Source organism: Trachypithecus francoisi, unplaced genomic scaffold, assembly GCF_009764315.1.
Source record: "Trachypithecus francoisi isolate TF-2019V2 unplaced genomic scaffold, Tfra_2.0 Lachesis_group17, whole genome shotgun sequence".
Taxonomy (NCBI): domain Eukaryota; kingdom Metazoa; phylum Chordata; class Mammalia; order Primates; family Cercopithecidae; genus Trachypithecus; species Trachypithecus francoisi.
The window spans coordinates 63,833,833-63,860,592 of NW_022681462.1; the positions used below are offsets into that span (position 1 = coordinate 63,833,833).

At 40.0% G+C, this 26,760-nt stretch overlaps 1 protein-coding gene and 1 long non-coding RNA gene across 2 annotated transcripts in view; one reads left to right on the plus strand and one right to left on the minus strand.

Annotated features, from left to right (window-relative positions):
* On the minus strand, positions 1 to 18,337 carry LOC117062384. The gene is made up of 3 exons (XR_004428344.1): positions 18,326 to 18,337; positions 13,486 to 13,490; positions 1 to 175 (listed from the first exon to the last, which is right to left on the minus strand). It is a non-coding gene; the product is annotated as an uncharacterized LOC117062384 (long non-coding RNA).
* Positions 3,600 to 26,760, plus strand: part of LRPPRC (leucine rich pentatricopeptide repeat containing) — a 121,295-nt gene continuing 98,134 nt past the window's right edge. The window contains exons 1-11 of the mRNA XM_033175848.1: positions 3,600 to 3,800; positions 17,024 to 17,220; positions 19,747 to 19,869; positions 22,737 to 22,858; positions 22,963 to 23,021; positions 23,792 to 23,878; positions 24,799 to 24,925; positions 25,569 to 25,713; positions 26,032 to 26,177; positions 26,430 to 26,535; positions 26,617 to 26,724. Of these exons, the coding sequence (XP_033031739.1) occupies positions 3,652 to 3,800; positions 17,024 to 17,220; positions 19,747 to 19,869; positions 22,737 to 22,858; positions 22,963 to 23,021; positions 23,792 to 23,878; positions 24,799 to 24,925; positions 25,569 to 25,713; positions 26,032 to 26,177; positions 26,430 to 26,535; positions 26,617 to 26,724 (1,369 nt within the window). The 5' untranslated portion in view covers positions 3,600 to 3,651. The remainder of the gene's footprint in view (positions 3,801 to 17,023; positions 17,221 to 19,746; positions 19,870 to 22,736; positions 22,859 to 22,962; positions 23,022 to 23,791; positions 23,879 to 24,798; positions 24,926 to 25,568; positions 25,714 to 26,031; positions 26,178 to 26,429; positions 26,536 to 26,616; positions 26,725 to 26,760) is intronic.

Below are 26,760 nucleotides of genomic sequence, written 5' to 3' on the forward strand. Positions count from 1 at the left end.
ACCAGTTTTACACATAAGGAAACCAAGCATTTAAGTATTTTTGCAAAGTCTAGTTTCTAAGCTGTTCTTCATAGTAAGATTCTTTTCAGGGGCTATTTCATTCACTGGGACAGGGATCTCTGGTTTCTAAACAACATCTGAATCCATTTTATAGTTCAGAAGAAGCTGAGGGACCCTGCTTCTGGAGTATGTCTAAAGAAATCTGAGAAGAGCCTGGGAAGTATTAGCTAAAAGACTAGCAAACTACACTTTCTCTCTTATACATGCACACACAAACACATACACATGTGTGCATACACCTTGCATGCATTAACAACTCTTCATCCTTCAGACCTCAACCTATGACATGTAGCCAACCCCTATTCAAATTTGACACCTGGATGTCTAGCAGGCACAAGCTTAATATTCCAGAAAATCACTTTTGATTTCCCTTTTTAAATCTGCTTCTCTCTGTTTCCCCCCTTTTAGAGTCATATCCATCTTTCTAGTTGTTTAGGCCAAAACTTTTGGAGCCGTTCTTGACTTACAATCCACAGCCAATCCATCAGTACTCTATTTAAATAGTATTTAAATAGAATCCCCTTGGTTCTACTATTTAAATAGAGTAAGAACCTGACCCTTTCTCATCATTTCACCTGCTACCCTACCCTCTAATGCAAGCCACCACCATCCCTAGTCTGGATTAGCCTTCTCTTTGGTCTATTTTTATTATCCCCATTCCCCTAAAACCTCCTTTCCAAACAGCAGTTAGAGTGACCCTTTCAAAATGCAAATGGGTGGCTGGCTGCGGTGGCTCACACCTATAATCCCAGCATTTTGGGAGGCCGAGGTGGGTGAATCACTTGAGGCCAGGAGTTAGAGACCAGCTTGGCTAACGTGGTGAAACCCCATCTCTACTAAAAATACGTAATTAGCTGGGTGTGGTGGTGCATGCCTCTAATCCCAGCTACTTGGGAGGCTAAGGCATGAGAATCACTTGGAACCGGGGAGGCAGAGATTGCAGTGAGCCTAGATTGTGCCACTGCACTAAAAAAAAAAAAAAGCAAACAGGTGTGGTGGCATGCACCTGTAGTCCCATTTACTTGAGAGGCCAGGGTAGGAGGATTGCTTGAGCCCAGGAGTTCAAGGCTGTAGTGTGTCATAATCACTCCTGTGAATAGACACTGCACACTAGCCTGGGCAACAGAGCAAGACTCCATCTCTTTAAAAGCAACACACCAAACTATCCAATGGTTTCTCATCTCATTCTAAGTAAAAGTCAGTCTTCAGTCTAAGTAAAAGTCAGTCTTCACGGCCACCTACCTACCACACCTGCTTGATATGGCCTCCAACTACCTCTCCCACCTCCAGGCCCCTCTCCACCCTCTGCTCCTTCCTCTACTCCTACCCCCTGCTCCTTTCTCTCATCCACACAGTCCTCCTTAGAGTTATCTGAATAGGCTACACCTATTATTGCCTCAGGGTTTTGGTGTTTGCCTTCTCTAAGCCTGGACCACTCTTTTTTTTTTTTTTCTCTCCTTCCAGAAAATTCTCCTGGCTTCCTCGTTTCCTTCCTTCAGGTTTCTGTTCAACTTTTTTCCTATTTAAAATATCAACTCTCAGGGCATGGTGGCTCATGCCTGTAATCCCAGCACTTTGGGAGACCAGGCAGGCAGATTGCTTCAGGCCATGAGTTCAAGTCTAGCCTGGGCATTATGGTAAAAACCCATCTCTACTAAAAATACAAAAATTATCCAGGGTTTGGGCCTGTAATCCTGGCTACTCAGGAGGCTGAGGTGGGAGGATTGCTTGAGCCAAGGGGTCGAGGCTGCAGTGAGCCAAGATTGCGCCACTGCACTCCAGCCTGGGTGACAGAGCAAAACGCTGTCTCAAAAAAAAAAGCAACTCTCCCCATGACACCCTCAATCTCTTTACCCTGGCGTATTTTGCATCACAGTTCTGTCTTCCCAAATTAAACTTTAAAGAGCTTAATTAGAATCTAGGGTTGTTTTGTTCTCTGCTGTATCCCCAAGATTTCAAAAAGTGTATGGCACTGGATATGTGTTCAATAAATACGTGTTGAATAGGTGAATAACTTATACTCCCAATGCTCAGTAATATAACCCAGAGTCAATCATTTCACCTTATTTCTTTTGGGGACTTGGAGGGGATGTCTTCGTTCCCTCATCTCTCAAAGGACGGGTGAGCTAGGTCATCTCAAAATAGACATTAATTTAACACATATTTAATGCGACCTATTGTGTATCTGGCACTGGGTAGGCGTATGGCCTACAGTAAGAGATCACAGTCCCTACTGATAAGGAGTTCTTGGTCCAGTGGGATAAACGGTCACATGGGAAATGACCGTACATGGGAAATGACCGTGGGAGGGCTTCCAGAGGAAATACCCGCGCGTTCGCCTGGTGATAGGTAGGGGACAAGCAGGTGGAGAGGGAGTGGGAGGCTGTTCTCAATTTCCCACGTGTACACAGGGAACCGATAGAGTCCGTAAGCCCTGTGAAGGCAGCAGCGACGTGGTTTTTTTTTGTTTTGGACAGAGTCTTGCTGTGTCACCCAGGCTGGAAAACGGCGCCATCTTGGCTTACTGCAACCTCCACCTCCCGGATTCAAGCAATTCTCCTGCCTCAGCCTCCCGAGTAGCTGAGATTACAGCTTCTTCTTCTTCTTCTTTTTTTTTTGTATTTTTAGTAGAGACGGGGTTTCACCATGTTGGCCAGGCTGGTCTCGAACTCTTGACCTCAGGTGATCCACCCGCCTCGGCCTTCCAAAGTGATGGGATTACAGGCGTGAGCCACTGCGCCCGGCCCAGCGATGGGTTTAACTTGCCTGTTTTCTCCCCACATTTGGCTGGAGGCTCTTAATTGCATTGTTCTACTTCTCACATATATATGTGCGTTTACTGAAGGGAGAGGCGCGGTAGGCGTGGAGGGTTTGGGAAGAAGACAGTCAGTTGAATTCCAGCTTTAAAACTATAGGACTTTTGGTAGAATTCATTTATTTCCTAAAGCGAGGCCCCGCATACACGCTTAAGGTGGTGACCCGCGCGTTCCTTTACGCTGTTCCCAGGCCCTAATAATCCAAATCCTATCATGTTGAACCTGGGAGGCAAACGGCAAGGTGCAAAAGTTCTCCACGGTTTCTCTGGCCCGCGTTTCTGAGAGTGAAGGGCCGTTCCTATTGGAGATCGCGTCAGCGCTGAAAGTTGGTTGCAACGTCTGCACTCGGGGGCGGGGGAAACCGTCCCATCCTGGGATCTTCATAGTCGGCTCTTCTCGAGAGTTCTCGGTGTTTTTACTAGTTGGCCTCCCGCAAGCCTCTGCGCCAACCTGGGAGGAGTTGACCCCTTGCGGCTCTACCAACAGAGGAGAGCGGGGGTGCAGCGAATGAACACGATGCCCTGATCGGAGACGGAAGACGGAAAAGAAATTCTTCGATAATGAAACAAGCAACGTCGTTTATGTGAATATCACATTGGCTCCCCTCTTCTCAGAGAAATGCGGATTTCCATCTTCCAACCTAAAACGATCCCTGGCTCCCCCCACATTTGGCGCGCCCGGCAGTTGGTCTCTGCCGCGCCGGGCGACCCTGAGGTCACGTGCTCCTCCTGTCCTTCTGGCGGAACGTGCTTCCCGCTGCGGGGACGTTCGAGCCATGGCAGCCCTGCTGAGATCCTCGTGTTGGCTGCTGCGTGCCGGGGCGGCCCCGCGCCTCCCGCTCTCCCTGCGCCTCCTCACTGGCGGCCCGGGCCGGCCGCATGCCGCCTCCTATCTGCCTGCCGCTCGCGCCGGGCCCGTGGCCGGGTGAGTGCCCAGGCCCTTCCTCCAGTTAGGCTGCGGCGCGAGGGTCCCCCGGGGTCGTGGTGGGCGCCGGCAGGCACCGGGTCCCGCCTGTGCTCGCCACCCTCCTCGCCGCCCCAGGACCGAGCCTCCGCCTGCCCCTCTCCACGCACCCTACTAGGGGTTTTCGGGTGACAGGGTTAAGCGCCTTCAGAAGGTCACGGGTGCCGGCATGGCTTGCTTCCGGCTTGAATCCTGCCCTCTCCGCTTCAGCCTGGGTCTTAATGTCCTCGGGTTACCCACGGTCAACGAAGATGAGGGGGGAGTTTAAAGACTGCTTTGGGGAGTCGGGTGGTGAGCTATCTTGGGTGGTGTCCCACGTGGGGTCACTGTTGGTAATCAGTAACCACCTAGCATTTAGATACTGAGAAATTTAGCTTTTTGCGTGGGAGGAGGCGGCGGGGAATGGGTTGGGAGTTTGGGTGAGCCACGAATGGCTTAAAGCTGGATGCTGGATTATGATCAGTCTGGGCTTTTGCCTGCGTTCTCTTGAATGGAGTTTTCCTTCAGCATTTAGGAAGGTGTTGTACGAGTTGGTAACTGTCATGGTAGGATTTGTAAATGTCTTTATTTAATTAATTTAATTAATTATTTATTTCGAGATCAGTAGCCCAGGTGGGAGTGCAATGGCGCGATCTCGGCTCACTGCAACCTCCACTTCCCAGGTTCAGGCGATTCTTCTGCCTCAGCCTCCTGAGTAGCTGGGATTACAGGTGTGCGCCACCATGCTAGGCTAACTTTTGTACTTTTAGTAGAGACTGGGTTTCACCATGTTGGCCATGCTAGTCTCGAACTCCAGACCTCAAGCGATCCTCCTACCTCGGCCTCCCAAAGTGCTGGGATTACAGGTGTGAGCCACCGCTCCCGGCCTGTAAGTGTCTTTGAACACAAGGCACTCTGTTGGAATCTGGGGATGCAAAGGCAAGTTAAACTCTCAGTGGGTGTCAGATGTGCGACTGAATGCTCTCATGGTTTGAGATTTATCAGAAATAGGTTTGGTATAGAGTTTTGTAGTGGAGGGGATAAAAAAAGTTAATGGAAGTGTTCATTTGGTTATTAATAGTATTCTGACCACCAGAGAAGGGGAGATAGGTTGCTGAGCTTTTAGCTTTGGAGAAAAAATGATTTTGAAAGACTGATGCTTATAAGTTAAGGTACTTTGAGAGCTTGCATAAGGACTGAGAGCCAGGGATCTGCAGTAGGCTGGGCCCAGACTGCAGCCTACTCCAGTTTTATCTGCATTTTATCCTCAATTTATCTGCATTATACCATTAGACAAGTTAGTTAACATCTCCAGGCCTCAGTTTCCTTAGCTATAAGATGGGAGTAGTAACGGTGTTAGGAATATTTCAGAATTATCTGTATTTAGCACTTAGTATAGGGCCTGATGCGTAGTAAGTGCTTTGTTGGTTACTACAGTAGTCATAACAACTACGGTTATGTGGACCTTCGTGGACCAGCCTGAACACCTAATCTCGCCGTAAAATTACGTGGAGAAAATAATTTATGATTTCTTAACAACTTACAGTCTTTGGAATGTAACCTACTTGTAATTTGGAGCCTGCCTATGTTTTCATATTAGGCTTGAACAGTTAACTTTCTGAAATCATGCCTCTGAGCGCAGAACTACATGCATCTCTTGGCTTTCAGAGTTTCTTTTGAGAAAGTTGTGCCCATTAATCTTATTATTGTAGTCCTCAGCATTTCTGTAAGGTCAGGGGAAGGTCCACATTTTCTTTTATCTTCACTGTTGCATTTGAGGAGAACTGAATAAAGAGAACACAGTTTAGTAGAAAGGGTGGTCTACGTGTTCATCAGACCTGGGTTCTGTTTACTTACTGCATAATCTCAGACATCTTACTAACCTCTCAGTTCCTCAGTTTCATTATCTGTAAAGGCTTTTCCCACTTATCTTTGTAAAGTTGCTTTCTTGTCATTCAGATCTCAAATGTCTCTTCAGAGAAGCCTTACCTCAACACTCAATCCAAAACATGCCGGTCCTATTTTAGATTTATTCGTGGCACACCTCACTTGTCTGATATCATTACTTATTTCTCTGTGGTTTTTTTTTTTTCCTTAGTAGAAGGTAAGCTGCATGAGAGCAGGACTTTGTCTTGTTCACCACTGTGTGTTCAGGTGATAGCAGGCAATAAAGGTAATTGTTCCCTCTTTTTCCTGAACTCTGGGCACTGTATATAGTCTCCTACCCCAACCTGTAAGCATGCCCAGATCTTGCCCACCTGAAACATAGAACCTTTCCTGGAACTCTATTTACTCTAGAAGCTTCTCAGTCTCTTCCCTGTCCATAATTCTCTGTCTCTGATTTCCTCACTTTTCATTCCCTTTTCTACTCACTGCAGTCACACCACTGTCAAAGACTATTATTATCTTATTTATCGATTTTTTTATTGTATTTTTGAAAAATTATTTCAAAAGTGCCTTGAGGAACAGTTGCAAAAATTATTCCTCAAAGTACCTCGAGGAATAGTTGCAAAACCTGGGTGGTGGGAACAGTAAACTAAAAATCACCCTTAATTCTTGTCAACCAGAGAGCCATTAGTTGACAGCTATCCTTTTAATGACTTATGTATGTGTAAGATGTATGTTTATTTAACTTTTTCAGAGGACCTCTTTTAATTACCAAATCCACTTTTTAGGCCTCGACCTCGCATATTACTGTCTTCCATTCTCCCCTTCATGAGACCCTTTTCTCAGTATTGATGACACTGTTTTTCTAGATTCTCTTCTCTTTAGGATTTGTCTCATTTGCTTCATTCCTCTTTCTTCTGTTCACCTATTAAATGCTGATGTTCTTGGTAGTTTTACCCGTGGTCCTTCTGTGTTTTCTCAGTATTTTCATTCTCTTTTGTGACCTTTTTCATTTTTCAGGGCATTACTTACCTATCTGATGATGTTTCTCCCAGATATGGACTGTCTACTAGATGCATCCACCTGCTTGAACTATAGGTACTTCAAAGCCAACACAGCTCAAATTGGACTCCTCCTTCTTGTCACATCTATTCCTCTTGTGTTCCCTGTTTTCGTGAATGTTGCTGTTTCTACCTGCCTTCCAGAAAGATCCTGGATATCTGCATGTTTGTTTTCCCATTCGTCTCTTACTTCCTTCACCCCCCGTTTATTGATTGCACAAATGATTAAGCCCAGTTAGATCTGCTTCATTTGGAATGCATCCCTTTTCCTCCAACCCCATCATCATTCCCTGGTCTCCCTGGTAATTTGATCATGTCATTTTCCTACTTACACTTAAGCATTGTGGTGACTCCCATTGGGTCCAGAATGAGATCCAGACTCTTTAGCACAGGTGCTTTATGAGCTGGAGTTGCCTCTGGATCATCATCTCTTGTGAGTTCCTTCCCATGGCATCCTGTGTTCTAGCCATACCAGACTACTACTTTGAAGTGCTCTACAGCAGGGCTTCTCAAACTCTAGTGAGCATGATTGTCTGGGGCTCTTAAAATGCAGATTCTGATTTTGTAGGTCTACTGCTTGTCTGTGGATCTACAAAGCTTTGATGGGCCATGTTGTATATTTCCTTGCCTTTGAGTGTGAGGTTGACTCTTGGAATGTGTTTCCCCTTCCTCCTTAGTCAGGTGTCCCCCATCTCTGTTGAACTTTAACTTGACTGCTTCTCCCATTTGACTGCTCTTTTCTTGTGCCTCCTCTTAGACCCTGTATAACGAAAGCACCCATTAACACTGTGACATGTGCACTCACCAACACTCTGGAGCTGGCTGTAAGTTCCTTGAAGGCAGATACAGCTGGCTGTAAGTTCCTTGAAGGCAGATACTGTGTCTTACTCCTTTTGCTTTCTCTGGTGTTTTAACTTTGTGGCATGTAGTAGGTGTCAAATGTTTGTTGAGTAAATCAATGAATATCTTAAGACATTGAAGAAGGAAGATGGTAACCTGGGGGAGATTGAAGGGATATTTAACCCATCCATGCAGTACAGTATGTCTACACAAATTCACCCTGAGCTTGATTTCCAGGAATGTCCTATCTGAGGACAAATGAGTATTAGTAGTGAAATTTTTAGACATTCATTAGTAATCTGTTTTCAAAATTGTAGCACCAAGAAGTATACCCTATATGTGGTCTTACTCTTCATTTTCCCATTTCAGTACATCTATTTTTCAAATAGATGCTTTCTTATAAACCAGCTCTTACTCTGTTCTCTGTGAGGAGATAAATACTCTTGCTTTCTCACATACATTTTCCTTGCATTTCTGGATCAGAGCTGCTTATATATTCTCTGCGTGACAGTTTTTAGCATAAAACTTGTGTACTTCAGAGGAAAGATAAGCTTTGAGCTAAATCTGTTTGGAAGTAGATCTTGACTAATGATTGGGCTAAAAGTGAAAATCACATATTCTTTGATGGGATGGCATGATTTTTATTTCTAAAGTTGGAAGAAAACTTTTAGAAAGCTCTCATTTTAGAAAAATCTTCTGCGAATATTAAGAATCTCATGGATCCATGCTATCGTTCACACCTTTAATCCCAGCACTTTGGGAGGTGGAGGCGGGCGGATGACTTGAGGTCAGGAGTTTGAGACCAGCCTGGCCAACATGGTGAAACCCCGTCTCTTACTAAAAATACAAAAACAAAATTAGCTGAGCAGCATGGTGGTGGGCACCTGTAGTCCCAGCTACTCGGGAGACTGAGGTGGGAGAATAGCATGAACCCGGGAGGCGGAGCTTGCAGTGAGCCGAGATCGGGCCAGGTGACAGAGTGAGACCCTTGTCTCAAAACAAAACAAACAAACAAAAAAATCTATATAAAAGTTAGCCAGGCATGGTGGCCCATGCCTGTAATCCCAGCTACTTGGGACGCTGAGGCAGGAGAATTGCTTGAACCCAGGAGGCGGAGGCTGTGGTGAGCCAAGATTGCACCGTTATACTCCAGCCTGGGCTACAGAGTGAGACTCCATCTCAGTTAAAAAAAAAAAAAAAAAGAACCTGATGGGTCCTTTGGGGTTGTGAAATCTGTAAGATTCAGCCTCTGCTCTGTAAGTATAGATTTATCAATCACAGGGCTGGACAGGCACATGTACAACTATTAGACGTGCTGTCCATAAGAGAAGAATATAATATTGTGGTATTTCAGAGAGAGGAGCAGTCCCATTTGTTTTATGGCAGGGGGATGTTGAGTTTTAGAGGACACATGGTAGTTGATACTCAGAATGTTCCAAAATTAGAGAAGAGCATGAAGAGACTTGGAGACCGTTTATCCCGTGTAGCTGTGTGGGGTGTGGTGGAAGTTGGTACCGCAAAGGCCAGTTGATTTCTTCAGACTACCAAGATTACTTAGAAGGTAGGTTATTTGATGATGGAAGTCATTGGAGGATTTTAAGTACAGATTTTGACAAAGTTTATGTAGATTATAGGAGAAATGGAACGTGGGGATGGAACAACACTGGTATTGCAAATTAGGAATAATAGGACTTCAATGAGGTAGTGCAGAACTGAAGAAAAGATCCTTCCTTTTCTTAAGAGAAAGATAACAGAAGATTGGTGAGAGTGTTAGCAGAATTAAGAAAAGTAGATTTGGGGATTAGGGTAAACAATGGTACCTTTAGAGTAGACGTTTATTACTTTTTTTTTTTTTCCCGAGACGGAGTCTCGCTCTGCTAACCCAGGCTGGAGTGTAATGGGGCCATCTCGGCTCACTGCAACCTCCACCTCCCAGGTTCAAGCGATTCTCCCACCTCAACCTCCCAAGTAGCTGGGACGCCAGGCACGTGCCACCGTGCCCGGCTAATTTTTGTATTTTTTTAGTAGAGACGGGATTTTGCCATGTTGGCCAGGCTGGTCTTGAAATCCTGACCTCAGGTGATCCACCCACCTTGGCCTCCCAAAGTGCTGGGATTGCAGGCGTGAGCCACCACGCCTGGCCTGATGTTTATTATTTTCAAAGTGTGTTTGTAAACATACCGTCATACAAACATTTCAGTTTTCGTGGGTTATTACAAATTAGGAAACGGTTAGAAGGATAATTTATTCAAGACTTCAAGTTGGGATTCAACTCCAGATACCATGATTCACATTTCTGAAACATTTTACATATGTTGTAACTTAATGTTACAAGTCTTTTGCATATGTTACATTTTTGATCGTGTCATTTTCCAGTTCACAGTTAAGTGCCATGGTAGTTTTCACTGGGTGCAGAATGAGATCGAGACTGTTGTGTTTTAGATGGTGAAGGGATTACTTATGGACAAAAACTTTTTTAAAAGACAATACATGATATATTATAAACTTGGGATTTCAAGACTTTCACAGGTAAGTAAACATGGAAGATCTCAGAATGTATCTGGAAGGGATCTTCAACAGAGTGTCTTTCTCCATGTCACATCATTGGTCCCAATCTGTTTAACTGACTTTGCATCACTTCCTCCATAGGTGAGACAAAAGAGGCATCCCGTTTGACTGGAGGATCCTGGGAGATGGAAGGGAAATCTGGCTAGGTGGAAAGGAGTGGATTGGTTTTTCAGGCCAGGAGGTGGTTATCAAGTGTAGAAGGGTGGCCCGTAGCTTTTTTATTCTAAAATTCTGTGATTTGCCATAAAGCATAAAACTGGGGTAGCTAAATTTGTCAAAACTTTTTGGAGAATTGAATTCTTAAATGGAGAAAGTTCTTTGGGACTTAGCTTTATAAAAGATTTTTTAGGCCAGGCCCAGTAATCTCCGCCTTTTCAGAGTCTGAGGCAGGAGGATCACTTGAATCCAGGAGTTTGAGACCAGCCCGTGCAACATAGTAAGACCCCAATCTTTAGAAAAAAAGAAATTAGTCAGCTGTGGTGGCATGCACTTGTAGTCCTAGCTATTTGGGAGCTGAGGCTGAGGTGGGAGGATTGCTTGAGGCCAGGAGTTCAAAGCTGCAGTGAGCCATAATTGCACCACTGCGCTCCAGCCTGGACAACAGAATGAGACCTGTCTCAAAAATAAAAAAATAAAAAAAAGGGAAAGATATTTTAAAAACCCAGAGGCATTTGACCAGGCGCGGTGGCTCATGCCTGTAATCCCAGCACTTTGGGAGGCCGAGGTGGGCAGATCACGAGGTCAGGAGATTGAGACCATTCTGGCTAACACGGCGAAACACCGTTTCTACTAAAAAAATAAAAAAATTAGCTGGGCATGGTGGCGGGCACCTGTAGTTCCAGTCACTTGGGAGGCCGAGGCAGGAGAATGGCGTGAACCTGGGAGGTGGAGCTTGCAGTGAGCCGAGATCATAACTGCACCATTCCAGCCTAGGCAACAGAGCGAGACTGTCTCAAAACAAAAATAAAAACAAAACTCAGAGGCATTTATTGAGCACCTTGTATAATAAGACAGCTATGATTTATTGAGCAGTAGAGTCTTTTTTTTTTTTTTTTTTTTGAGACGGAGTTTTGCTCTTGTTTCCCAAGCTGGAGTGCAGTGGCCCGATCTCAGCTCACTGCAACCTCTGCCTCCCAGGTTCAAGCGATTCTCCTGCCTCAGCCTCCCGAGTAGCTGGGATTACAGGCATGCGCCACCAGGCCTGGCTACGTTTGTATTTTTAGTAGAGACAGGGTTTCTCCATGTTGGTTAGGCTGGTCGAACTCCTGACCTCCGGTGATCCGCCCGCTTTGGCCTCCCAAAGTGCTGGGATTACAGGTGTGAGCCACTGCGCCCAGCTTTTTTTTTTTTTGAGACAGTCTCTGTCTCCCAGGCTGGAGTGCAGTGGTGCGATCTTGGCTTACTTGCAACCTCTGCCTCCTGGGTTCAATCATTTCTCCCGCCTTAGCCTTCTGAGTTACTGGGATTACAGGCACCTGCCACCATGCCAGGCAAATTTTTGTACTTTTAGTAGAGATGGGGTTTCACCATGTTGGCCAGGCTGGTCTCGAGACCTCAAGTGATCTGCCTGCCTCAGCCTCCCAAAGTACTGGGATTACAGGCTTGAACTACTACGCCTGGCCCCTTGTTTCTTAATAGCATTTACCATAATTGGTATTTTTTAGAAGTCTAATTTATTAGAATTATTACTAGATAAGATTCTAGCCAGTGCCTTATACATAGAAAGCGCTCAATAAAAAGAAAGCGCTCAATAAATATTTTTTGAATTAATAAATAGAAGAACAGAATTGATGTGATAAGTAAAGAACAATGATAGGATTTTTGAAAAAAGATGATTTTGAGGATGGTTGATCTGGCAGTTGTATGAAGAGAGGCTGAAGCCTGAGAAACTAAAGATTTGTTGCAGAAATCCATGTGTTCTAAGTTCAACAAGAGCCTCAGACATCTAAGCACCCAATAGATGGGATATAAAGGCTGAGTTTGCCCAATAAAATAATTAGTCTAAGATTTTGAGGGAACAATTTATTAGTGGAATAGTTGGTTGCAGTGGAGAAATTTGAAGGGAATATCAACCATTTTTAAAAGGAGGCATTATCTTTTTGAATTTTGGCTACATTAAAACTCAGGAGACTCCAGCAGTATATAAAAAGAATTATGTACCTTGATCAAGTGGGATTTATTCCAAGTGTGCAAGGCTGGTTCAGCATTTGAAAATCAATCCACATGATCCAGCGTATCAACAGGCTAAAGAAAACCCAAGTGGAATAGTTAAATTAGGGATTGGTGAAAACGTAAGAGATAAATTTGAGCTCCCCATATTTCCACATTATAGTGCAACAAAGTAAGTTGAGAGAGCAGCTCTATGAAAACTAGTTTTGTACTTTACAAGTATGTCATAAAATCCAAATCCCTTATTTATCTGCTACTGGAGACTTTCCATTATCTAGTCTCACTCACTGTCTAGGTTTAATTTTTTACCACTTTCTGGTGTGAACACCCCATTGCAGCCAGATTAGTTTCTTCGATGCCCTTTTGCCACGTTGAGTTCATTTCAGAATGAGACCGTCTGAGTGCTAACCCTGGCCCTATCATTAGTTTTAACTGTGATGACTTTGGGCAAGTTGCTTCAGTTTTTTCATTTGCAAGTTATAATTTTCTCATACCCAGCACAAATTAAGCACGTGATAAACATTAGCTATTAATAATGCCTCTTCTATCTTCTACCTGTATCTCCCTTTAAACTCTTCATAGCTCTAAAGTGACACAAAACTGATTCATAATATCAGTGAAGAAGAAAAAAAGGGGAGAGAAGAGTTTAAAGAACGTGTATGGCCTGGGCATGGTGGCTCATGCCTGTAATCCCAGCACTTTGGGAGGCCAAGGTGGGCGGATCGCTTGAGGCCAGGAGTTTGAGACCAGCCTGGCCAACATGGTAAAACCCCGTCTCTATGAAAAATATAAAAAATTAGCTGGGCGTGGTGGTGTGTGCCTGTAATTCCAGCTACTCAGGAGGCTGAGGCAGGAGAATCGCTTGAATCCTGAGGCAGAGGTTGCAGTGACCTGAGATCACACCACTGTACTCCAGCCTGGGGGACAGCAAGACTTCTTCTCAAAATAAAATAAGTAAAAATGGGCAGAAAATACTTCACCAGAAAAGACATATAGATGGTAAATAAGTATATGAAAAGATGTTCAGCAGCTTATGTCACAGAGAAATATAAATTAAGACAACAATGAAGTACCACTATCAGAATGGCAACAATCCAGCAAAACATCAAAAACCCCAAATACTGGCAAGGATGTAGGACAACAGAAACTCTCATTTATTGCTAGTAGGAAAGCAAAATAGTATAGCTATTTTGGAAGATAGTTTGGTAGTTTCTTACAAAGCTAAACGTAGAGGTATTTACCCAAATGAGTTCAAAATATATGTCCATACGAAAACCTTCACACAAATGCTTTTAGCAGCTTTATTCACAATTGTCAAAAAATTGGAAGCAACCAGGATGTCCTTCAGTAGGCAGATGGGTAAACAAATTATGTATATGTGTACAAAAGAGCATTATTCAACAGTGAAAAGAAGTGCGCCGTCATGCCATGAAAAGACAAGGAGGAACCGTAAATGTTTATTGCTAGGTGAAAGAAGCCAATCTGAAAAGGCAGCATGCTGTATGATACGACCATATGACATTCTAGAAAAGGCAAAACTGGAGACAGGTAAAAATCAGTGGTTGCCAGGGGTTTGGAAAGAGGGTGGAAGGAATGAATAGAGAGCACCGGGCATTTTTAAGGCGGTGAAATTATTTTGTGTGATACTGTGAAGGTATCATGTCATATGTTTGTCAAAACGTGTGCACACAGTGAACTGTAATGTTTGAAATTATGGACCTTGGTTGATGGATAATGTATCAACATTGGTTCATCATTTGTAACAAGTATACCACACTAAAGCAAAATGTTACTAGGGGAAACAGGAGGGAGAAGAAAGTATATGGGAACTCTTCTTTCTGTACAATTTTTCTGTAAACCTAAAAACACTCTAAAAAATTGGTTTTTCTTCTAGTCAGTCTCTGCTTATCAAAAAATGGTGTTTATTTATTTTTTAAAATGGTACAGGCTTAACAGTAGGGGGGAGGGTCCCATAGAAGCCTGCTTAGTAGGATAATCTGGTCCCTTTTATATATATATATATATATATGTCTGTGTATATATATATATATATATATTTTTAATGGACACTCAACCGTAAGATAGTTTTCTATTAAAGAGTTTTAAAAAAAACCCACCTTAATTTTTTTAAAAAGCTGAGCGATAATAACTTTAAATGGCAGATTTTACAAGAAAACATTTATGGGTAATTTGAATATTAGTGGTAGGAGCTGGAGTCTGTGAAAGGAACCTGAGACATTTAAGAAGTGGAAAGGAGCCAGTATGATACTTGGATGAGATGATACAATGATTTCCCCTTACGTAGTTATGTCAGTTTTGGTCCTTAGCATTTGGAGGCTTTGTGCTCCAGCTCGTGCAAGCCTGGTGGGTGTGATCTTCTTGCAGGGCCCACCTTCACCCCTGGACTTGTTCTGTTCTTTCCTTTCTGTCATGACATACCCATTGCTCCAGGCTGTGAAACTCTTGTTTCCAAGATGTATTAGAGTAAATTTAAAAAGTTCTCGACCATATAACTGAAGAGTCAAGACTTCTTTGGTTAAATATGTAATCCTTCCTCTACCCCAGTTTATTTTATAACAGATTCCTGTTTCTACTTAACTAAAAAGCCAAGCACACTTATGTGAAGGAGTCTCAACTGCAGTAAAGACGTGTATGAGAAAAATTTGCCTAGAATGTACAGAACAATGTGCTGGTTTATAAACGTCTGTTTTCTTCCTGAAATTTGAGTTTGTCTCCTCTTACATTTAAAAAATATCCTGTAGTGGAAGTTTTATTTTTGCTCTTTAACAGTTTATCAGATTCGCGTTGTGTAAAAAACTTTGGCAAATAGACGTCACAATTTTGAAATTTCTGTTAATCAGCTTTTGTTGTTGAATAATATTATTGCATACTCCTCCAAACTGTCACGTCCTGGGTAATTGAAAAATAATGTCACTTTGTGCTTGCCAGACATTAAGAAGGGGATAGTTTAGTAACAACTGATACAGCAACTAGATAAATGCCTTTTGGAAGTAAGGGATAAATATTTTGTTTAAGAGTATATCTTCTGTGGTTTGTATGTTAATTCAGCTCATTTAACAAACTTGAGTCTATTAGCCATCTACAATGTGCTGATCATTGGTCTTACAAAAATAAGACATTGTCTTATTTAGTCAGTATCCTGATTTTTTCCATTATTTTCCACCTAGATGGTGGAATCACTAATGGTTAGAGTCATGATTTCTCCCAGATCACAGTGGTAGAATTTCTAGTCGAGTATCAATTACAGCCTCGTTTTATACAACCTTGAGGTGAAACCTCTAGTATAGCTTCCTTTAATAAAACATCACATACTTGATTATTCCATTTGTGACTGGTTTTTTCAGATTAATGACATAGGACAGAAATGTAAGTTTTATTTTTTAAAGTCACCGTTGTGATGAAAATGTGTATGTCAGAAAAATGTGATTATATTATACTTAGTTATTATATACTTAGTGTATAATATATTTAGTGGCTGCTGTGACTAAGATGTTGGCAACAAATATGTAAACCACTGAGAATTAGAAATCGCTTGTTAAAATTGATGTTTAAATACAGAGAAAGCATTTTTAAATTCAACTCAGATTGGTAAGTTTTCCTTCACACGTAAGAATTATTTTTTATCTGATACTTTTAAATCAGGTACAGCTTATATTTTTACCTAGAATAGCCTAGAGAAGAAAGTATATGGGAACTCTACTTAATGCACAATTTTTCTATAAACCTAAAAATACTCTAAAAAATTGTGGTGTTTTGTTCCTAGTCAGTCTGTAAAAAATTGTGTTTATTTAAAAAAAATGATACAGCCTGGAATCCTTCAGATTTCATGTTAGAGAGCATTTGACTTGCATATTCGACTCCATTACTAAAATAGTGAATGGTTTAAAGATTGCTTGCTCTTTATAAACACATAATGTACAATTCTGACCGTACCTAATTTGTAATCATTTTCTTTCCCTTCTGGCTTCCTTAAAATTAACGATGTTTAACACTTTATTTATTTTTGGTGGCAGTTGTTTTAAGTAATTAGGAAAGAATACAGCTAACATTTTGACAGTTGCACAGCAGATAAGAATTAAGAATATTATCACTCTAAAGTGTTTCAACTTTATTTAGACAGATTAGAAATTATTTGGGCCTAAATTATCCTTTAAAAAAAAAAAAAAAGAGACTGCCTTGTTTTAACCTGGACATTGGTCTTCTTTTAAATTCATAGTAAGCTTATACCTAGAAAGCTTAAAGGTAGTTATAAAAATTTTGGATATATTTTAGATTTTGTCTTATTTACAGAGGTGAGAAGAGCTTGGCAGCATAAACTGCTTCATCTTTCATTACCTTGTTTTGGTTAAGAGATTTAAAAAACACTTAAAACACACCATATTTCCATCTGATTTTGAAATGATTCCATGTTCATAATTACCAAAATGCTCTCAATTATTCAGGAGATTTACTGTGCATATAATTTATGTATGTGTGTATATGATTTTATCTAAAGAAAAAGCTAAAACTTTCTTTCCTATTAGTTCATACCTTTATTTTTGGTATTGTACTGTGATTTTAGGTGTTTAATAACTAATTAAAAAATTTGTGTAAGTTTTATTCAAAAAACGACCTAAATAGATAGCAACTGACTATTATTAATTATGTTTCATTTTTTAGAGGACTACTGAGCCCTGCCAGGCTGTATGTCATTGCCGCCGAAAAAAAGGATATTCAAGAGGAGTCCACTTTTTCTTCTAGAAGGATTGCCAATCACTTTGATTGGGCTCTGATGAGACTAGATAATTCTGTTAGAAGAACTGGCCGCATTCCAAAGTCGCTTCTACAAAAAGTCTTTGATGACACCTGCCGCTCAGGTATGTCAAAATTTCCTTTTTATGAAGTTGACCTTTGGTTGGGCACAGTGGCTCAGGCCTGTAATACCAGCACTTTGGGAGGTAGGTAGATCTCTTGAGGCCAAGAGTTTGACACCAGCCAGGTCAACATGGCAAAACCCCATCTCTACTAAAGATACAAAAATTAGCCAGGTATGGTGGTGCGTGCCTGTAGTCCCAGCTACTTGGGAGGCTGAGGCAGGAGAATCGCTTGAACCCAGAAGGCAGAGGTTGTAGTTAGCTAAGATCGCACCACTGCACTCCAGCCTGGGTGATAGAGAGAGACATCTGTCTTTAAAACAAAAAAAGTCTTAAATATTAGGTTGGTGCAAAAGTAATTGCAGTTTTTGCCATTAAACATAATAGCTGCAATTACTTTTACATCAACCTAAATAAACACTTGTTTGAGGGTAAGCTCATTACAGAGTAGCTTATTTGATACTTTAATTTTCTTTGTTATATTCTGTTGATTGTCATTTATGTTATGATTGTGATTTCTATCTTGTCAACTCATCTGGGCAAAGTTTGGAGTAACTAAAACATTTTAAAATTTTTGTTTGTTTGTTCTTTGAGATGGGGTATCGCTCTGTTGCCCATGCTGGAGTACAGTGGTACAGTCTCGGCTCACTGCAACTTCTGCCTCCCGGGTTCGAGCAGCTCTCCTGCTTTAGCCTCCCGAGTAGCTGGGACTACCAGCACATGCCACTACGCCCAGCTAATTTTTGTATTTTTTAGTAGGGACGGGGTTTCACCATGTTGGCCAGACTGGTCTCGCACTCCTCGTGATCTATCTGCCTTGGCTTCCCAAAGTGCTGGGATTACAGGCATGGACCACCATGCCTGGTCTAGATATTTATTCGAAATCAGAAAATAAAAATTGCCTTTTTGCTTTTCCTAGTTTATGGAGTCACTTTTAGTAGTAAGTTTGTTGGAAGATACTAGTTTTTCTTACCTTCCATTGTAGAGTGTCAGGTTTCTGTAAGATGATCACATATGATAGATTTCCATTATTTTCCTTGCATTTTCAATTAGCTGCTAAAAAGCTGTTTGGGTCACTAATGCCTGATGCAAGCTATAGGTCCTTCACTCCCTGTCCCCGACCCGCAAAAACCTCATGCAAACATATGCATAATTTTGCATCCAGTTTAAGAGGATTCAGTAGCTTCCTAAAGCCTATTCATGGGTTTCAGACACACTTAGAAGCATAGATATAGAATCTGATGGTGGGAGATACCAAAGAAGTATCAATTATTACTATAGTTACGTACATTTAAAGAACCTGTGTCACATTCTCTCTCTAACTTATTTATCCATCACTACAATAAATTTTGGAACATTTTCATCACCCCAAAAAGAAATTCCCCAACTCCTCATCCCTTCCAGCCCTAGGCAACCACTAGTTATTTTCTGTCACTGTAGGTTTGCACTACTCTAGATATTTCGTATAAATGGAATCATACTAAGTGGTTTATTTTTGCTTTGTTTTAAAGTCAGCTTTCAGAGATATGTAGATAAAGCTTACAGATGTAGGGAGAGGGAAGCTTATATTGTAGCTGATTATGAACCTAACTTTTCTATTCATGGATGATAATTACACTGCTTTACAGTATTTTCTTTCTTTTTTGAAACGGAGTCTTGCAATCTTATTGCCCAGGCTGGAGTGCAATGACGCAGTCTCGGCTCAATGCAGCCTCCGCCTCACGGATTCAAGCAGTTCTCCTGCCTCAGCCGCCCAAGTAGCTAGGATTACAGGCGTGTGCCATCTCACCCAGTTATTTTTATATTTCTAGTAGAGACGGAGTTTCTCCATGTTCATCAGGCTGGTCTCAAACTCCCGACTTCAGGTGATCTGCCCGCCTCAACCTCCCAAAGTGCTGGGATTTGCGCCTGGCCCTTTATACTATTTTCATAAGATACTGAGACGTTTAGCCTTTGAATTGTAGCAAGCACTGCCTATAAATTAGATTCTTTGTATTTTTGTATTTGATACAGTCTTGCAGATTATATAGATTTTATAACTTAGATTCCTTTTTTTTTTTTTTTTTTTGAGACGGTGTCTCTGTCGCCCAGGCTGGAGTGCAGTGGCTGGATCTCAGCTCACTGCAAGCTCCGCCTCCCGGGTTTACACCATTCTCCTGCCTCAGCCTCCCGAGTAGCTGGGACTACAGGTGCCCGCCACCTAGCCCGGCTAGTTTTTTGTATTTTTAGTAGAGACGGGGTTTCACCGTGTTAGCCAGGATGGTCTCAATCTCCTGACCTCGTGATCCGCCCATCTTGGCCTCCCAAAGTGCTGGGATTACAGGCTTTCTTAAGAAAGCAGACTAATATTAAAAGTTTGACTTGTAACTTAGTAACATTGTACATTAGGATAGGATTTTTCTAATTTATGGACACTCTCAATTTGAGCCAGGAGATTTTTGAATGCTTATAGATTTCTGTTTAAATTTTGATATTTATCTATGATATTGCTACTATGTTAAATGTTATCCATTAACCTTTTTTCCACAGGTGGCCCAGGTAGTAGTCATGCCTTGCTTCTACTACGTAGCTGTGGTTCTCTCTTGCCTGAACTAAAACTTGAAGAGAGAACAGAATTTGCTCATAGGATATGGGACAAACTTCAGAAATTAGGTATGATTGTTTAAATATATGATGTGCATAAAAGGTGTAGCTATTTTTTCTTTTTGCAAAAAAAGTTTGTTTACATAAATGCTATAATTCAGTTTTATGGAAGGGCTACTTGATTCATAATTTTTTGGTAATATTTATTTGGTGAGGTATAGTGACATCTAGGGGCATTAACAATAAATAATTTTTCATAACAAGTGTTACAAGTATGGTAAGTTAAAAAAGAAAAAGAACAAAATAGCCGGTTTGTCTGTCAGAGTTATAACTGCACATACCATTTTACCAAGCAGTTCCATTTGTTTGAATTTAGATACAGATATACTCACAGATGCAAAAGGATATACTTCATTGTAGCTTGTTTGTAATAGTAAGAAATTGGAACCAATTCAAATATTCCTCTCTAGGGGATTAGGTAAATAAATTGTGGAGTACCCATAAAATAGATTACTGTGTAACTGTTTTAAGAAATGAAGAAGCAGGCCGGGCGCGGTGGCTCAAGCCTGTAATCCCAGCACTTTGGGAGGCCGAGACGGGCGGATCACGAGGTCAGGGGATCGAGACCATCCTGGCTAACAGTGAAACCCCGTCTCTACTAAAAATACAAAAAACTAGCCGGGCGAGGTGGCGGGCGCCTGTAGTTCCAGCTACTCCAGAGGCTGAGACAGGAGAATGGCGTAAACCCGGGAGGCGGAGCTTGCAGTGAGCTGAGATCTAGCCACTGCACTCCAGCCCGGACGACAGAGCAAGACTCCGTCTCAAAAAACAAAACAAAACAAAACAAAAACAAACAAACAAAAAGAAATGAAGAAGCTCTTTATATACCAATGGGGGTGTTCTCCAGAGTATAAATAAAAATTAAGGTGTAGACCAGAATGTATAGAATGATAGTATTTTGAAGAAAAATGTTTATACATGTGCATGTGTATACAGTGTTAAAATATTTCTGGAAGGATGATGAACACTGGATGCAGGTTTTACTCTACCTTTTTATACTTTTTCAATTTTAAGTCATGTAACGTAGTACATATTCAAAAAATAATTTGAAAAAAGATCGTTTAATAAAATTTAGTGTTCATTCCTGATTTTAAAAAATCTTAACGTATAGAAGGATGCTTCTTTAATGTGTTAAAAATCTAAAACCAACAACAATCATGTATAATGCAATGAAATAAGATGTGAAACAGTACAAGAAATTACCATTTTTAGATGATGTGATTGTTTAATTTGTAAAATCCCAGAAAGTCAACTGACAGTAATTAGCTGACCTACTGAATGTTTAAGAATCCATATCTCTTCTAGTTATAAAAGAAAATGGATACAAGAATCCAAGAAAGTATGGCCACAAATAAATAAAATATTTATGACTGACCTTCAAAAAGTGTGTAGGACCTATGTGAAAAAACTATAGGATAAAGACAGATTCTTCTTTCACAGTTTTAAATACATCTAGAATACATTTTGATAAGTTGATTTTTTTAAGTTAAAAATATATAAATAAATGTTGAATTTCAGAATGGAAAAGGATTCTATAAGTATAAAAGAAGCAGAAAAGTAAAGCTAAAGTATTCAATTTCTAAAAATTAGAAATTTCTGTATGTCAGTAAGTCATTGAACTGGGAGAAATGTATGCAGAAAAGGTTACATTCTAAAATAGAAAAAAGCATTACACAGCAGTAATAATACCTCCATAGAAAGATTGACAATGTGTTATTATATTAAAATTATTTACAAATAGGTCTCTCCTATATAAGTGTATGCTTTATGAGGATTAAATCCATAACTTCTTTATTTTCCTCTTTGCCAGTAGCATGATGCTTTGTGTATAATGGCATCTGATACATACTTGTTGAATTAATATTGCCAGAAACCCTGTACTTCGCAGGTTTGACTCTTGTTTACAGATTTATAAAGATACAAGAGATCTTTTACTTTAAGTAACTTGTCCAAAATTACAGAATGAGCTGTTGACAGATCTAAGCTATCTGTAAGATGGGGGTGATAATAGTGTCTCAAAGTTGTTGTGAAGTTTAAGTGAGCCACTATATGTAGAACACTTAGCATAGTGCCTGAAACATAGTATGAAAGAAACGTATCTGTTAAGATAAAAATGTGTATTAATTTAATGGAACAGGTCTCTGCTGCCTAAAATCTCATAATCTGACCCCCAAATACTGACCGTAGGCCTGTATGGTCACAGGCAGTAGAATAAAGATGTGAAATTTAATTCATGAAAATATAGTGAGTCATGTTACCACAAAATTGATATAAGGACTGTGATGTCATGACTGAGTAGAGTAAGGATGTGTGGTAACCTTATTTGATGTGGCCCTAAATAGTAGGGATACAAAGAAAACAAAGGGCATTGGAATACCGATCATTAACAAGAGCAGACCATGGATCATGTTCATTAGCTGGAAATGGAATGCATCCTTCAAATGAAGGCTTTGAGTGGCAGAATTGCCAGCACAGTCCTACTGTGTGAAAGAACTGAAGTTACAATCCATTCATCACAGTGTGTCTGTAATGTGAGGGCTGCTTTGTATAGAAAAATCTTATAGTCACTTTTAAATTTAGGGGTGTTGTCAGCGTTTTCTAACAGGAAGATAATTTTGTGCTTCTTAAGTAAGAGGCCTTTTAATATCTGAATAGGCAGTTACTTGTAACTATACAATAATTCAGTAAATACTGTCTTACATGCTTAGCTTGCTCTGTGTTACAGAGTATCTGTGTAGATAGGTCTGAGCGCAAAGATGGATGGGTGAAATGCTGAAGTGATAGTTTTACTCTTTTTGTTTGTTAAATTTAGTTCCACTTTAAAGCATAGGATTTTCAATGCTTTTCTGAACATTGATTTTAAATTTCATTTGTAGGTGCTGTGTATGATGTGAGTCACTATAATGCTTTACTTAAAGTCTATCTTCAAAATGAATATAAATTCTCACCAACTGATTTCCTGGCAAAAATGGAGGAAGCGAACATTCAACCAAATCGAGTAATTAGTTGCTATTGTGAATATATATTTTCACATCCACCATTTTTTTTCTTTACTCAGAAAAAAAAGTATATATAAAATTAACTGGCCCATTTCATTGACAGGTGACATACCAGAGATTGATTGCTTCTTACTGTAATATGGGAGATATTGAAGGTGCCAGGTATGGATCTGTATGAACATGTTTAAGTGAACAAATTTGTACATTTTGTAACTCTAAATGTCTGTTCACTCTTTGTTTTAAAGCTTCTTCCTAATGAAGGAAATTGTTTCAGAACTGTTTTAATCTAGCAAATCTGGTAATCTGACTTACATAAAATATAAAATTATTGCGTAAGAGAGAAAAGATAAGTAAAAGTTGCTGTTTTAATTAAAAATTTTGATTTACCAGAGAGAGGTATCAAGTTGTTGAGCTATAAAGCTTTTTTTTTTTTTTTAATATTTCCTAAGGGAAATGTTCTTAGCTATTTAAGCTGTATTCATTTATAAAACTGGGAATAGTCTCTTTAGTCCACTGACTAATAGAAAATCAGTTGCACCATTTCTCTGCTTATGTAAAATTTATTACTACTTATGAATGGAAGGTTTGGAAAATAAGGGATAAATTGGAATACATAATTTCATTTTTATCTAAGTGAATCTTACAAAACTATGCTTTTACAAGGGTAATTAGTAGTGTAAGACAAATCAGATTTTAAAAAATCTAGTATTTGTATCAAGAGTACTTCGAGACTATTAATACTTTAAAGCGTGGGGTTTTGTGGAAAGGTGATCAAAGGGATCAGTTCTTTCTTGATGGTTTCTAAAACAAGTGTGTGTTACTATTATATTTTAAAAACAAAAGTAACTCAAGGCCTAACCTAATTCTATACATGTTGTAAAGAGTTTTCTTGATAAATACTTCCAATGAGTATCTTCATTTTTCCTTTGCAGCAAGATTCTTGGATTTATGAAAACTAAGGATCTCCCAGTTACAGAGGCAGTATTCAGTGCCCTTGTGACAGGGCATGCCAGAGCTGGGTAATGTTCAACCTAAGGTTTTGATTCTTAAGTGATAGATGGCTGAGATGCTAAAGTGGTCATTTTATTCCTTTTTTGTTTGTTAAGTGGGGTTTAAATTAGATAAAATTATTGTAGACAGTTCCTAAAATATATTTGTCTACCGCTTCAAAAAAAATCTGTAGTGTATGAGGTAGAGCATACTAATATTTTTATAATGTGCTTTTACATTTATTCCACAAATCTTTTATTTGAATTTTTAGAAATTGGGCTATAGGCCGGGCACAGTGGCTCACACCTGTAATCCCAGCACCTTGGGAGGCTGAGGTGGGCAGATCACCTGATGTCAGGAGTTCAAGACCAGCGTGGCCAACATGGTGAAACCTGGTCTCTACAAAAATATAAAAATTAGCTGGGCATGATGGCAGGTGCCTGTAATCCCAGCTACTCGGGATTCTGAGGCAGGAGAATTGTTTGAACCCAGGAGGCAGAGATTGCAGTGAGCCGAGATCGCGCCATTGCACTCCAGCCTAGGAGACAGAGCAAGACTCCATCTCAAAAAAAAAAAGAAAAGAAAAGAAAAAAGAAACTGGGCTTGATCTGAAGTAACTGCTCTGGAAAATATTTTTATTTTTGAAGAGTAATTTACTAAACGTTATTCTTACCTTGTAAGTTAAGTCTGAGTCATAACCTACATAATGTAAGAGGATATATGTTATTTAATGTCTGTATAATTATTATTTTTCTTAATGAGGGATCAGATGTTTATGATCTTTATTTCAGAAACATATATCCAGTTTAATATACATTTGTTCTTTTCTGACATCATAATTCCAAATGGTACTTAGCATTTTTGATTTTAATAAGCGTATGTTTTAGTTTGAATAACTATATTACATTTGGCAAGAGCATAGTAATGTGTTTTTTGAATTAACTTGTAGTGATATGGAGAATGCAGAAAACATTCTCACAGTGATGAGAGATACTGGAATTGATCCTGGTCCAGACACATACCTCGCATTATTGAATGCGTATGCTGAGAAGGGCGACATTGACCATGTTAAGCAGGTATGACTTATGTCTAAATAAACATACTTTAAAATCATTTGTAAAAACTTATGTTTTATATGAGGCAGCAAAGTGTAGTTTATACCTGTTTTCAAAGATGTTTCCTTGCAGAGAGTAGTATTTATGGAGAATTATTATAGTTCAGTATCTTGGTGCTGATAATGTAACAGTTACTGTGGAAGTAGAGTATTTCCTTTTTATTTATTTTTATTTATTTTTTTTTTGAGATGGAGTCTTGCTCTGTCGCCCAGGCTGGAGTGCAGTGGCGCAATCTCGGCTCACTGCAAGCTCCGCCTCACAGGTTCACGCCGTTCTCCTGCCTCAGCCTCTCCGAGTAGCTGGGACTCCAGGCACCCGCCACCAGGCGCGGCCAATTTTTTGTATTTTTAGTAGAGATGGGATTTCACCGTGGTCTCCATCTCCTGACCTCGTGATCCACCCTCCTCGGCCTTCCAAAGTGCTGGGATTACAAGTGTGAGCCACCGCGCCCGGCCAAGTATTTCCTATTTTTTAAAAGAAGTCCTAAACCTTTAGGTGGTGTTTTTCCCTACTGTTTTGAACCTGGATATTTTAATTTATTTAACTTTAATACTTAAATCAAAACACTCTAACTTGGTCTTCTAATTTCTGGAACTCTCTATAGACTCTGGAGAAGGTGGAGAAGTCCGAGCTTCACCTTATGGACCGTGATTTATTGCAAATTATTTTTAGCTTCAGTAAAGCTGGGTATCCTCAGTATGTCTCAGAAATTTTGGAAAAAGTTACATGTGAAAGAAGATATATTCCAGGTAGTTTTAAAAAAATCTATTTACATGATTTTTATAAAAATCTGAATTGCTGTTCTTATATGATGGAAAGGACATTTTCTAACAATGGGCATTGTGGGAGTTGAACATAGAACTCTTAAAGTCAGTTAAATAAGCCCAAAAACATGAGTTAATGAATACATGGGGATGATTTGATTTTCAAGTGTTTTATTGTTATTTAGGCAGATATATGCTTTTGATGTTTGCAATTCTTATTTTGTCTTTAGTATCGGAACATTGGTTGCAGTGTAAAAATATTGTTCAGTTTACTAACAAAAGATGTCTTTGTTTTCTTCCCAGATGCAATGAACCTCATTTTACTTTTAGTCACTGAAAAATTGGAAGATGTAGCTTTGCAAATTTTACTAGCATGCCCTGTATCAAAGGAAGATGGCATAAGTGACTTTGGCGGTTTCTTTTTACGACACTGTGTGACTATGAATACGGTATTCTGTCCACTTTTACTTTGTAGACAATATAATTGGCAGTGAACTAAGATTCTTTAAAATATAGGAATATTTATGAGATTAGACCAGTTGTGAACATTGTAACAACCTTGTTCTTGTGTTGCAAGATTTTTGGGTAGAAAGAGGATGCGGGATTTAAACTGCTCATCTCAGAAGTGGTAGAATATTTGCAGCAGTTCAAATGGTAGGATGTTTGCCAATCCAGCTAATGTGGTGACTTTTTTCCCACAGCCTGTGGAGAAGCTAACAGACTACTGTAAGAAGTTAAAGGAAGTCCAGATGCACTCCTTTCCTCTGCAGTTCACCCTCCATTGTGCTTTACTTGCCAAAAAAACTGGTACTACATTCTTAAAGTTAAAGCCAACGTAAGAAAGTTTTGCTGTGGTAGCTTTGTGATATTTTATGATATCTTTTTCAGATTTGGCAAAAGCCCTAATGAAGGCTGTGAAGGAGGAAGGTTTTCCTATCAGAACTCACTATTTCTGGCCATTGCTAGTTGGACATCAGAAGGAAAAAAATGTTCAAGGTTAGATTGTGCTTTTTACCAGTTTGTAATGGTTCC